General features: G+C 40.2%; 1 protein-coding gene across 1 annotated transcript in view; it reads left to right on the forward strand.

Moving 5' to 3' along the window:
- Positions 1 to 13,154, forward strand: part of LOC128659590 (anion exchange transporter-like) — a 187,980-nt gene that overhangs the window by 131,488 nt on the left and 43,338 nt on the right. Inside the window, exons 4-5 of the mRNA XM_053713177.1 lie at positions 12,625 to 12,789; positions 12,917 to 13,069. Coding sequence (XP_053569152.1) covers positions 12,625 to 12,789; positions 12,917 to 13,069 — 318 coding nt within the window. The remainder of the gene's footprint in view (positions 1 to 12,624; positions 12,790 to 12,916; positions 13,070 to 13,154) is intronic.

The raw sequence follows: 13,154 nt of genomic DNA on the forward strand, positions 1-13,154 counted from the left end.
GCCGTTAGTTTAGTCAAATGAACAATGGCATCAGAATAAAAGAATTGGCTAGCTTAAGTGCTCTAAGTTTGCCAAGTATGTCATCCAATGGAGTCACTACCTGTAAAGCCTCTTCCAGAGACTCAAACCAGTACGCCGCAGCAGCAGTGACAGGGGCAATGCATGCAAGGGGCTGTAGGATAAAACCTTGTTGAATAAATATTTTCTTAAGGTAACCTCTAATTTTTTATCCATTGGATCTAAAAAAAAAGCACAACTGTCCTCGACAGGGATAGTAGTACGCTTTACTAGAGTAGAAACTGCTCCCTCCACCTTAGGGACTGTCTGCCATAAGTCCCATGTGGTGGCATCTATTGGAAACATTTTTCTAAAAATAGGAGGGGAAGAGAACGGCACACCTGGTCTATCCCATTCCTTATTAATAATTTCTGTAAACCTTTTAGGTATTTGGAAAAACATCAGTACACACCGGCACTGCAAAGTATTTATCCAGTCTACACAATTTCTCTGGCACTGCAATGGTATCACAGTCATTCAGAGCAGCTAAAACCTCCCTAAGCAACACGCGGAGGTGTTCAAGCTTAAATTTAAATGTAGAAATATTAGAATCGGGTATCTTTCCTGAGTCATTAACATCACCCACTGACTGAAGCTCTCTTTCCTCAGCTTCTGCATATTGGGAGGCAGTATCAGACATGGTTCTTAAAGCGTCAGTATGCTCTGCATTTTGTCTCACCCCAGAGCTATCTCGCTTACCTCTAAGTTCAGGTAGTCTGGCTAATACCGCTGACAGTGTATTATCCATGACTGCCGCCATGTCTTGTAAAGTAAACGCTATGGGCGCCCTAGATGTACTTGACGCCATTTGAGCGTGAGCGTGAGCGGGAGTCAAAGGGTCTGACACGTGGGGAAAGTTAGTCGGCATAACTTCCCCCTCGTCAGATTCCTCTGGTGATACATCTTTTAAAGACAGAAAATGATCTTTATTGCATAAAATGAAATCAGTACATTTGGTACACATTCTAAGAGGGGGTTCCACCATGGCTTTTAAACATAATAAACAAGGAGTTTCTTCTATGTCAGACATGTTTATACAGAATAGCAATGAGACTAGCAAGCTTGGAAAACACGCTAAATCAAGTTAACAAGCAAATATAAAAAACGGTACTGTGCCTTTAAGAGAAACAAATTTTGTCAGAATTTGAAAAACAGTGAAAAAATGCAGTAAATCAAACGAAATTTTTACAGTGTGTATAATAGGCTAACAGAGTATTGCACCCACTTGCAAATGGAGGATTAACCCCTTAGTTAAAAAAACGTATCAAAAAAACGAAATAGACGTTTTTTAACAGTCACAACCAACTGCCACAGCAAGCTGTGGCCCTACCTTCCCCAATAAACGACTTTGGAAAGCCTTTGGGCCCTTTAGAGATGTCCTATAGCATTCAGAGGGTCTTTGAGGGAAGCTGGATGTCACAGTTTGTAATTTTAACTGCACCAACTGTAACTTTTATACTTCAACAGTGGAAATTGTTTCTAGTCAAAATTTAAGCCAGCCATGTGGAAAAAACTAGGCCCCAATAAAGTTTTATCACCAAAGCATATATAAAAACGATTAAACATGCCAGCAAATGTTTTATATTGTAAATATCATAAGGGTATTACCCCTGGGAGTAAGCATGATACCAGTCGTTATTAAATCACTGTATTCAGGCTTAACTTACATTAATCCGGTATCAGCAGCATTTTCTAGTGTTTTCCATCTCTAGAAAAAATTATAACTGCACATACCTGATAGCAGAATAAACTGCACGCCATTCTCTCGCTGAAGTTACCTCATCTGTGTAATCCCCTCAGACATATGTGAGAATAGCAATGGATCTTAGTTACAACCTGCTAAGATCATAGAAACCTCAGGCAGATTCTTCTTCTATTTACTGTCTGAGATAAAATAGCACAACTCCGGTACTATTTAAAAATAACAAACTTTTGATTGAAGAAAATAAACTAGCTATATTTAACCACTCTCTCCTACAACGTCCTAGCTTGTTGAGAGTTGCAAGAGAATGACTGGCTATGACAGTTAGGGGAGGAGCTATATTACAGCTCTGCTGTGGGTGTCCTCTTGCAACTTCCTGTTGGGAATGAGAATATCCCACAAGTAATGGATGATCCGTGGACTGGATACACCTTACAAGAGAAAAGCCTTTTATTTTAGTACTGGCAGACTTTCTGCCAGTACTTAAGATGGGGGTGACAATTGTGAGGTGGGGGAGGGAAGAGAGCTATTTGAGGGGGGTCAGGAAGGGATCAGAGGGTGGAATGTGTCAGGTGGGAGGCTGAGCTCTACACTAAAGCTAAAATTAACTCTACAGGCTACCTAATTTAGCGGCCTTCTAATTACCAGAAAGCAATGCCAAAACCATATATGTCTGCTATTTCTGAACAAAGGGGATTCCAGAGAAGCATTTACAACCATATGGCACAAGATGTTTGTAAATAACTTCAGTGAGCTGTGGAAGCTGTTGTCACTCTACAAATACCTGATAATAATAAAAAAAATAAAGTGAGAAACCGAAAGTTTGTGAAAAAGTTAACTATTATTTTTATTTGATCGCATTTGCCGGTGAAATGGTTGCATGAAATATACCAAAATAGGCTTAGATCAATACTTTGGGTTGTCTACTAAAAATAAATTTAAACATGTGAAGGGATATTGAGGATTTCCTGACGGATTTCAGAGTTACAATGTAACTATCGCTAATTATAGAAAAATTTTTTTGGAAATAGCAAAGTGCTACTTGTATTTATTGCACTATAACTTGCATAACAAGCAAAGAAACTATTAGCATAGGCGTTTTTTGGGTTTTTGGGATCAAAGTTAGAAAAAGTGTGTTTTTTTAATTTTCTCATTATAATTTTTATAGTAAATTATATGATATGATGAAAATAATTGTATCTTTAGAACGTCTATTTAATGGCGAGAAAAATGGTATATAATATGTGTGGGTACAGTAAATGAGTAAGAGGAAAATTACAGCTAAACACAAACACAGCAGAAATGTAGAAAAAGCCCTGGTCCTTAACGGTAAGAAAATTAAAAAAATGGTCTGGTCACTAAGGGGTTAAAAACAACAAAAGATTTACACACTCAATAATTTGTTAAATATCAAATTTTCCACGACAGTTAGCTGCACTTTTTAATGTCTCTTGTTACTCAGTCTATAATCAACTAGCAGAAAAGTAAGTTGGTCCCAGGGCAGGAGGTGACTCCCCAATTCACTTGCATAAATCATGAACCTTTAAACCAGGTGTAGTTAGTAATAAATGAGAGCTGACTTACCGCGTCCTGTCTTGGGGTGAAATCTTATGCAAGCCTCACCTTCAAACTGCAGGACAGAACACATCCATATTAATGGAGGGCCAGTATGATCATACGATCTCCAAAGTGCCCGTGCTGTCTGGTGGAGTTCCACTTTGTTCCGTAGACTGGCCAAAGACATCACAGCATAGATCACGCCCTCCTCAGACGTGTGCAGCTTACTCCTGCTCCATTGGCTGTTGGTGGCGATTGTCGCTCCCTTTCTTGCCTTGAGATCCAATCCGGAAAGGAGGGGGGAGGAGGCATTCTTTGCATCAATTCCGGGTGCCTACAACCGTGCTCACATAAGAGGAATCCTTGTTAACCAAATATGAAGAAGAAGAAACAGGAGAACCGGTAGATGTACAAGTAGCGTTTATTCACTGTAATAACGCTACGTGTAAAAAGCTTTAAACTCGTGCTGAAGAATTGCTTGTATCAGCGTGTATAGTAACACAATGCTTCTCAATACATTGACAGCAGTCGGATGGCTGACAATGTGAGGAAGGTAGTGTAACAGCTGACGCGTTTCGGCTTATCAGTCGTAGTCCTAGCTGAATAAAATGTTTAAAACAGGCGCCCTTTTTCAAGGGCAATCCTTCCTCTCATAGGCCATCCAATTGAGCCAATCATTTAACTTTGTAAAATACAATGCACCAATTTCACTATGAACACTGTTGCCAAAAGGATACAAAAAATGTTATGACACAGACACTTGAAAAAACTTTTGCTACTAATAAGGATAAAGTCGTCTCAAATGAAAAGAAAAATACATGTACATAGTTATATATATATATCAACATATTGCATCATATCTCTTCAAACGTCCCTAATACAAGAAAAGGGGGGGGGGGGAGAGGGGAAACGACCTTGGTGCATGTTTTTATTCAATAGAAAACTAAGTTAACTTTATAGTGTCCGATTATTTACTTTTTATAACATTCCTTAATATTATGTGTCCAATTGTAATGTTATATTCCCTACGTCGAGCTATATATTAGTGGAATAAGAGCTATACCTATACTGCCTATATGTTCACACCTGACTACGTGTGCAGTACCTCTTGAGTTTTTGTGTGTTCCTTGTGGATACAGTGGATCCGTATTGCTACAGCCGACCTAATGAATGGAAATTCATAAATATAGGTTCAGAGAAACTTCTCTATCCAACTGCACTTGTGTGTATCCTAAATACCACTAATAGCGATTCAACCATTTCACACTAGGTGGTGTGCATTTTAAATTCCACATAAAGTGGTGCAAACAAATGGTTCCACTCGTAAATAGTTCACCTATACCTTGTCACCTCTGGATATCAATGCCAATAATGCCAATGCTCAATCGGATGGCCATTGAGAGGAAGGATTGCCCTTGAAAAAGGGTGCCTGTTTTAAACATTTTATTCAGCTAGGACTACGGCTGATAAGCCGAAATGCGTCAGCTGTTACACTACCTTCCTCACATTGTCAGCCATCTGACTGCTGTCAACGTATTGAGAAGCATTGTGTTACTATACACGCTGATACAAGCAATTCTTCAGCACGAGTTTAAAGCTTTTTACAGGTAGCGTTATTACAGTGAATAAACGCTATTTGTACATCTACCGGTGCTCCTGTTTCTTCTTCTTCTTCATATTTGTTTCACTAAGGGGTTAAACAACTTTCCAATTGACTTCTGTTATCTAATTTGCTTTATTTTCTTGGTATCCTTTGTTGAAACTATCTGCTGATTGGTGGCTGCACATATATGCCTCTTGTTATTGGTTACCAATGTGTTCAGTTAGCTCCCAGTACTGCATTGCTGCTCCTTCAATGAAGGATAGCAAAAGAAAAAAAAAGCAAAATTGATAATAGAAGTGAACTGGAAAGTTGTTTATAATTGTATGCTCTATCAGAATTATGAAAGAAAATTTTTAGGTTTCATGTTCCTTTAATGGCTATGACCATCCTTATAATCAGCAGACTAAAGCCCAGATTGACTCCTTCAAATAAGGCAAATGGGGGCGGAATTTGGCTATTGACAAACAGCTGCAGTAAAAAAAGATGTTATCTTATTTTAAAAACGTTTAAGACTTGGCTAATATGTTATTCTATAGCAACACAGCAGAAATGTCTCATGCTTACAAGTTGTTTACCGTCCCTTTAACTATGCAGCATACAAAGTATATATGATTTTTAGCCCATATATCTTCCTTCCGATGTAACAGGAACAAAGCGAATTCCAGCTTCTCATTCCCAGGGCCGTCTTTAATATTGATTGGACCCTGGGCAAACATTTTCTTGCCCCCCCCCCCCCCATGCAATTTCGCTCTCCACCCCAACATCCCAAAAAACAACTAAATCAATTTATTTTATAATTTTCTTTTAAATTATTAGCCCAGCAGTGGATCATTCACTTATGTGAAACTGGACCTAAGCAGTACTAATAAGTAAATAAATATATAAACTCCTCCACTGTGGATTAATTTAATATTCTTTTGAATGTGATTCTGGTGTGAGGTTAGCTGGTTAAAGAGATTTAGGGCAGCCAACAGGAGAAAAAAAGACTGAGGAGGAAGCATGGAGGTGCAGACAAATATAAGTTTACTACTGGAACAGTAGAACTACTATGGGAAGCTGTAAAATCTGAGACAGAGAAAAATAAAAACTATAAAAATAAACCTTACCTTAATGTGTGAAGTATCAGCATGACACTATACATCAGCCACAGCAGCACATGTCACTTCTTTGCTAGGAACAAGTTCCCTCTCACCCTGCACTAGACAATGCTGCATGGGGGGAGGGGCATGTGTACACTCACTTATTCTTCCGACTGACACCTTTCTACAAAGCACTGTTCCCCTAACAAACTTCAGTTACTTTATATTAGAGCCACAGCAGAAAGAGCAGGGCTAAGGGGACCAGCAGACTGGATGCTGTCTGCCCAAGACTGCATGGATACAGACAAATCACACAGCTTCAAGACTGAAGAGAGCAGTGTGTGCAGCTGCACAGATGCTCAAATCCTCACGTGCCCACAACTCCAACTTTCTGCTGCATGCGCCTATAGTCAGCCCTACCCAGAAACAATCCCCACCACCAGAGCAGTTACCTGGTAACAGTGGTAACCCCAGCAGGACCTTTTCTGATGCAGTAGGATTGGCTGGATGCCGAGTTAGGGCTTAGCATCCAGTGCTGCACAGTGCACATCTAAAACAGCACATGGCACTAGCTTGGATTGTCACATGACATCCGCACGTTCTGGCACAGTTTCTCACAAATAAATATAAGCAGATAACTTTTGACTATGAAAATATTAGGACTGACTGTATGTGTCCCCCATGTCACATGACATCAGCAGTCTGGCATGAACTAAAAAAAAATAAAAAAATTTAAGACTATTGGGCCCCTCAACAAAGACTGGGCCCTGGGCAGCTGCCCCTTTTGCCCTGTGTTAAAGATGGCCCTGCTCATTCCACTTGGGGGATAAAGTACTTAGGTTATACACTCAGGAGCAGGGACGCAACTAGAAATTTGGGGCAACTTACTTAACCATTGATCAGGTCCCCCCCCACCTTTGACATGTGCAATTTCTGACCAAGTGACTAAAATGTATATGCACTTTATTCTTAAGTGTAGTCAAACTTGGAAATGTAGTAAAGATAGTAACACACAAACACAGAAACACACAGACACACTCATACACTGAAACACACACATAAGGATTCACATATACTGTAGGCACTCTCTAACAGACATGCAAAGAAACACACAAACACACTCAGACACAGACACCCACACAGACACTCAGCACTTGTTTGCATTGACCTGATAAGTAATGAGGTAGGCAGTTTTGTCAAAAAAGGAGATTTACAAGACAAAATATGTAGTTCTGATGATCTTTTTGTCAAGGAAGATGCCAACTATATGATGACAACAGCATGCAGTGACTAAAAGGAAGGGCCCTGAACTGCCTAAACAATAATTTAAAGGTTACGTGGTGGATTGGTGAATTCCGGAAAAGTCTCATTAGTCTCAAAGTCGGTAGAAAAATGTGAATAATCAGTAGTAAGGTCAAAATGTCCTACAAAGGAACAGACAATGGACACACACAAACTGAAAAACAAAATTGCACATACACCCAAGGAAACACCCACAGATACAGCCTCAGAAAACACACAAAGACATACGCACTCACAGACACCCACAGAAAGCACACAAAGACATACATACACACACACACACACACACACACACACACACAGAAAACACACAAAGACATACACACCCACAGACACCAACAGAAAACACACAAAGACATACATACACTTACACTCTCACTGAGACATCCACAGAAAACACACAAAGATATAAACACACAGAGAGACACTCACAGAAAACACACAAAGACATACACACACACCCTCACAGAGTCACCAACAGAAAACACACAGATATATGCATACACCCTCACAGAGACACCCATAGAAAATACACAAACATATGCACACCCCCTCACAGAGACATCCACAAAAAACACACAGACATATGCACACACCCTCACAGAGACATTCACAGAAAACACACATATACATACACACACACACCTTCACAGAGACACCCACAGAAAATGCACAAAGACATATGCACATACACTCACAGAGACATCCACAGAAAACACAGACATACATATACACACACTCCCTCACAGAGACATCCACAGAAAACACACAAAGACATACACACCCACCCTTGCAGAGGCATCCACAGAAAATACACAAAGACATACATACACACATACCCTCACAGAAACACACGCAGAAAATGGTCTTGGTGAAACCATAAGATGTGGTACTCAGTCTCATACCATTAGATCTGGTTAAATGCAGGATTTAGGCTTGTTTGTATGTATTTTCAAAATTAAGTCAGCTGTAGTGTAAATTATTATTTTTTTAAAATGTGGGCCCCTGACAGGAGTCACCCTTTTCACCCCTGATGGCGGCCCTGCCCATGAAGTCTCTTTTTCCAGCAAAATCTTATCTATAATTTCCTCCTCCCCCATAATTGGAAACTGACTTAATGCCATTCACTTTTAAACCTACGGCTGAACTCCCAGTTTTTCTTCTTATACAGACTCACCCTCTGGTAGAGGTGCTGATTTCTCCTTTTATTGCTTAAAGGGACACTGAACCCACATTTTTTATTTCATTATATAAGATAGAGCATGCGATTTTAAGCAATTTTCTTATTTACTCCTATTATCAATTTTTCTTCGTTCTCTTGATATCTTTATTTGAAAAAGAAGGCATCTAAGCTAAGGAGCCAGCAAATTTTTGTTTTAGCCCAATGGACAGCACTTGTTTATTGGTGCTATCCAATCAGCAAGGAAAACCCAGGTTGTTCACCAAAAATGGGCCAGTATCTAAACTTACATTCTTGCTTTTCAAATAAACATACCAAGAGCATGAAGAAAATTTGATAATAGGAGTAAATTTTCTTATTTACTCCTATTATCAATTTTTCTTCGTTCTCTTGATATCTTTATTTGAAAAAGAAGGCATCTAAGCTAAGGAGCCAGCAAATTTTTGTTTTAGCCCAATGGACAGCACTTGTTTATTGGTGCTATCCAATCAGCAAGGAAAACCCAGGTTGTTCACCAAAAATGGGCCAGTATCTAAACTTACATTCTTGCTTTTCAAATAAACATACCAAGAGCATGAAGAAAATTTGATAATAGGAGTAAATTAGAAAGTTGCTTAAAATTGCATGCTCTATCTGAATCACGAAAGAAAAAATGTGGGTTCAGTGTCCCTTTAATGCTTTCTCTCATCACTAGTCAGTTAGGTCTGTATGATGTGGCCAGACTCCACTTGCTTTTTTTGGAGGAAACCATCTGGACTTGTAACTGGAGTAGACTAGGCTACTCACTTTTCAGAGTTAAATTATTGCAAATTGGGAATAAGTAATGAAAGCATATTACAAAGGTTATTTTTTTCTATGCATAATGAAATAATTTATATCACAATTTTAAGGTTGACGATTATAGGTATATTTGACCCTTCGGGTAAACTTTTATAGGTGCTGTCTGTTATATGGGGAAACTTTATTACGGTCTGGGGTTACTTGGAGTGAAATATTATAGGTTATTCCCGACTCACCGTGATGGACACTCCATCAACCTGGTATTTTCCTACCTCTGCTCTATATCTGACACCACTTGTCGCCCTTTTCCCATTTCAGACCATCACCTGGTCACCTATAATATTAATGCAACAGCTAAACCCACTTCTCCATCCTGCCCCCGCACCTGTAGAAATACACATGCTGTGGATCCGCTCCAATTTTCAAAAATCATTCAAAATCTCCTCCCTCACACCTCCACTATAACCTGCCCTGATCTCGCTACAGCCCACTACAACAAAACTCTCTCCTCTGCATTAGACACACTTGCCCCTCCCCAGCTGCTCAAAACACCACGCCGTCAGTTACAGCCCTGGCATGCTCAGCAAACACACTATTTGCAAAAATGCTCCCGTACTGCTGAGCGTGTCTGGAGGAAAACTCACTCTTAACCCGATTTCATACACTATAAGTTTATTCTTCGTTCATACACTTCCGCCCTTCACTTAGCCAAGCAAACTTACTTCTCTTCTCTCATATCTACTCTTTCCTCAAACCCTAAACGACTCTTCTCCACCTTTAACTCTCTCCTCTACCCACCTGCTCCACCACCCCCGCCTGTCTTTAGTTCTGAAGACCTGGCAGACTACTTCTTAAACAAAACACATACTATCCGAAGCAACATCCCAACACCAACCTGCAATATTCTAACAACAGGCCCAATTACTCCGTCTGCGACCCTCTGTATCTAACATCCAGCCACTGAGAATGAAGTTTCTTCCTTACTATCTTCCTCACGCCTCACTACCTGCCCACTCGACCCTATCCCTTCCCATCTAATACCCTCCCTGTCTTCCACCCTCACCCCTGCTCTTACCCACATCTTCAACCTATCTCTCTCTACTGGCTCATTCCCATCTTCTTTCAAACATTCAAAAGTCACTCCCATACTCAAAAAACCCTCCCTCGACCCTAATTCTCCTGAAAGCTACCGCCCCAAATCACTGCTTCCACTAACATCAAAACTCCTTGAAAAACTAGTTTACAATAGCCTAACCCAATTCCTGTCCGCCAACTCCTTGCTTGACCCACTGCAATCCGGATTCCGCCCAAAACACTCAACTGAGACTGCCCTGCTCTTCTCTCTGCTAAAAATATTGGCCACTACTCTATACTCATCTTACTTGACCTCTCAGCTGCCTTTGACACAGTTGGCCTCTGTGACACTGCTCTTTCCTGGATTCACTCCTATCTTTCTCACAGGTCTTTTTCTGTGTCATTTGCCGGCGACTCCTCCTCTCCTATGCCTCTGTCTGTTGGAGTACCTCAAGGATCTGTTCTGGGTCCTCTACTCTTCTCCATCTATACTTCTTCGCTAGGTAAACTTATCAACAGTTATGGCTTCAAATATCACCTCTATGCTGATGACACCCAGATCTACCTCCCACCCCTACTCTCTCTCCCTCTGTCCTCTCTCATGTCAGAAACTGCTTATCTGGTATTTCTGCCTGGATGGCCTTTCACCACCTAAAGAATAACATGTCCAAGACTGAGCTCCTTCTTATCCCCACCTCAAGCTCTACGCCGACTTCTGACTTCTCTATCCCTGTTGACGGCATCACCATTTCCCCATCGCCCCAAGTCCGCTGCCTCTGAGTCACACTTGACTCAAACCTATCCTTCGCCCCCCATATCCAATCACTTTCTACATCCTGCCGCAATCATCTACGCAATATTTCCAAAATTCAGCCTTTTCTGAGTGCTGACACCACAAAGCAAATAATCCACTCCCTTGTTATCTCCCGACTTGACTACTGCAATAACCTACTCGCTGGCCTTCCTCTTTCCCGCCTCTCCCCCCTTCAATCCATCCTAAATGCCTCTGCCAGGCTGATCCACCTTTCCAGTCAATCTGTATCTGCTGCACCTCTCTGTGAGTCCCTTCATTGGCTCCCCATTCACAGCAGAATCAAATTCAAAATTCTCACCCTTACATACAAAACTCTCACCAACGCCGCTCCCCTCTACCTATCCTCTCTAATACACAAGTATACTCCAGCACGTCCACTAAGATCCAACAATGACCATGCTCCTTGCATCCGCAACTATCACCTCCTCTCATGCTAGACTGCAGGACTTCTCTCGTGCAGCACCTACCCTCTGGAGCACTCTCCCTCGTGCTGTCAGGCTTTGCCCTAATCTTTCTTCCTTTAAATGTTCCCTGAAGACTTTTCTGTTCAGGGAAGCCTACCACCCAACTCAATAATAAATTAATTTCCCTTGCCTAACATTTTCTTCATCTAACTCTGTATTAACATCCTTCTCAATCTTGCAGTCCTCACCTCCTGTTTCTCAACCTCCTACCCTTCTAGATTGTAAGTTCCCGTGGGAATAGGGCCCTCAATCCCTCCTGTATGTGTTTGTAAATTTTGTCCTGTATCTTGCAAGTCTTGTATTGTTTTATTTAAATGAATTTTATCCATGGACAGCGCTGCAGGAATATTTTGGCGGTTAATAAATAAAGTATAATAATAATAAAATAATTATAGGTGTGGGCTCAAAATATTTTATAAGGACCCTTTGGGAGGAACGAATATTGGAACAGGTGGGCCATTATGAGTGCTGGTGTTCCTTTAGAGAACCATTGTGGGAGATGGGTTTCCTTATGGTGGAATCTAAGGGGTCTTACATTTGGAATTGTGGGCACGTGGGTTGAAACAGCACCTGAGAACGATGTGACTCAGAAATCACATATGGTTAAAGTAGTAAATGTTATGAACAAGGTGGGTACAGTTAAGATTTTATTGTTGTGTGAGGGGATTTAGGGCATTGTGTTAATTTGGTTAGATTGCAAAATAGTTCATTTCACTAGGCATCATGGTAAGGTTTCATGTAGCAACAGGTGCTATGGGGACAAGAGAACCAGTGTTTTTTGTGACAAGCATTTTATGTAAAATTTTGGCTGTGGTCCGGTGAATCTTAAAGGTATCCATTAAAAGGGCAGCATTTTAAAGTAAAGATTGCATTGTCTAATAAACCACAGCATGTATTTTTCGGAATACAATTTCACTTTATTTTTGCCACAGGCTAGTAGTAAATTTTATGGACTGTAATGTGATATGTTGGGTCCAGATTGTGAGCTAATCTAGCATATTTATATTTTTAGTTATCCCTGGGTTTGTTGCATTTGGGTAGTGCAACATTACTCTTGTCAGAACCTGTTGTTAGCTCCATGACAACAGGAGCTGCTACACATGTGGTGACATCTCAAGTGAAGTATCTATTAGGAATGAAGATGCCTTACATATCAGGGCCACTTGGAATGTTCTACGTAAGTTTTTTTTAAATATTATGTGGAAAGTGTATATTTGTTCACATATATACAAACTTCTTTATCTGCAATACATAGTTTTACTGTGTTTCATTGTTAACCAATAGATCTTTTTCAATTACTGCAGATTTATCACTACATAATCAAGAATATCAATATGGTTCAGTTGGAGGTCCTGCTTTCCTCCATATGTTGTCTTGCAGTGCTCATTGTGGTAAAAGACCTTAATGAACGATTTAAAAATAAAATAAAGTTTGTCATTCCGATTGATTTAATATTGGTGAGTAACACAGATATGTTTTATTTTATGTTTACATACCCATTGAGAAAGCTTAAAGCTAAGTAAACAAAATAGACTAGTGGTG

The sequence above is a fragment of the Bombina bombina genome, chromosome 5, assembly GCF_027579735.1.
Source record: "Bombina bombina isolate aBomBom1 chromosome 5, aBomBom1.pri, whole genome shotgun sequence".
NCBI classification, from domain to species: Eukaryota; Metazoa; Chordata; class Amphibia; order Anura; family Bombinatoridae; genus Bombina; species Bombina bombina.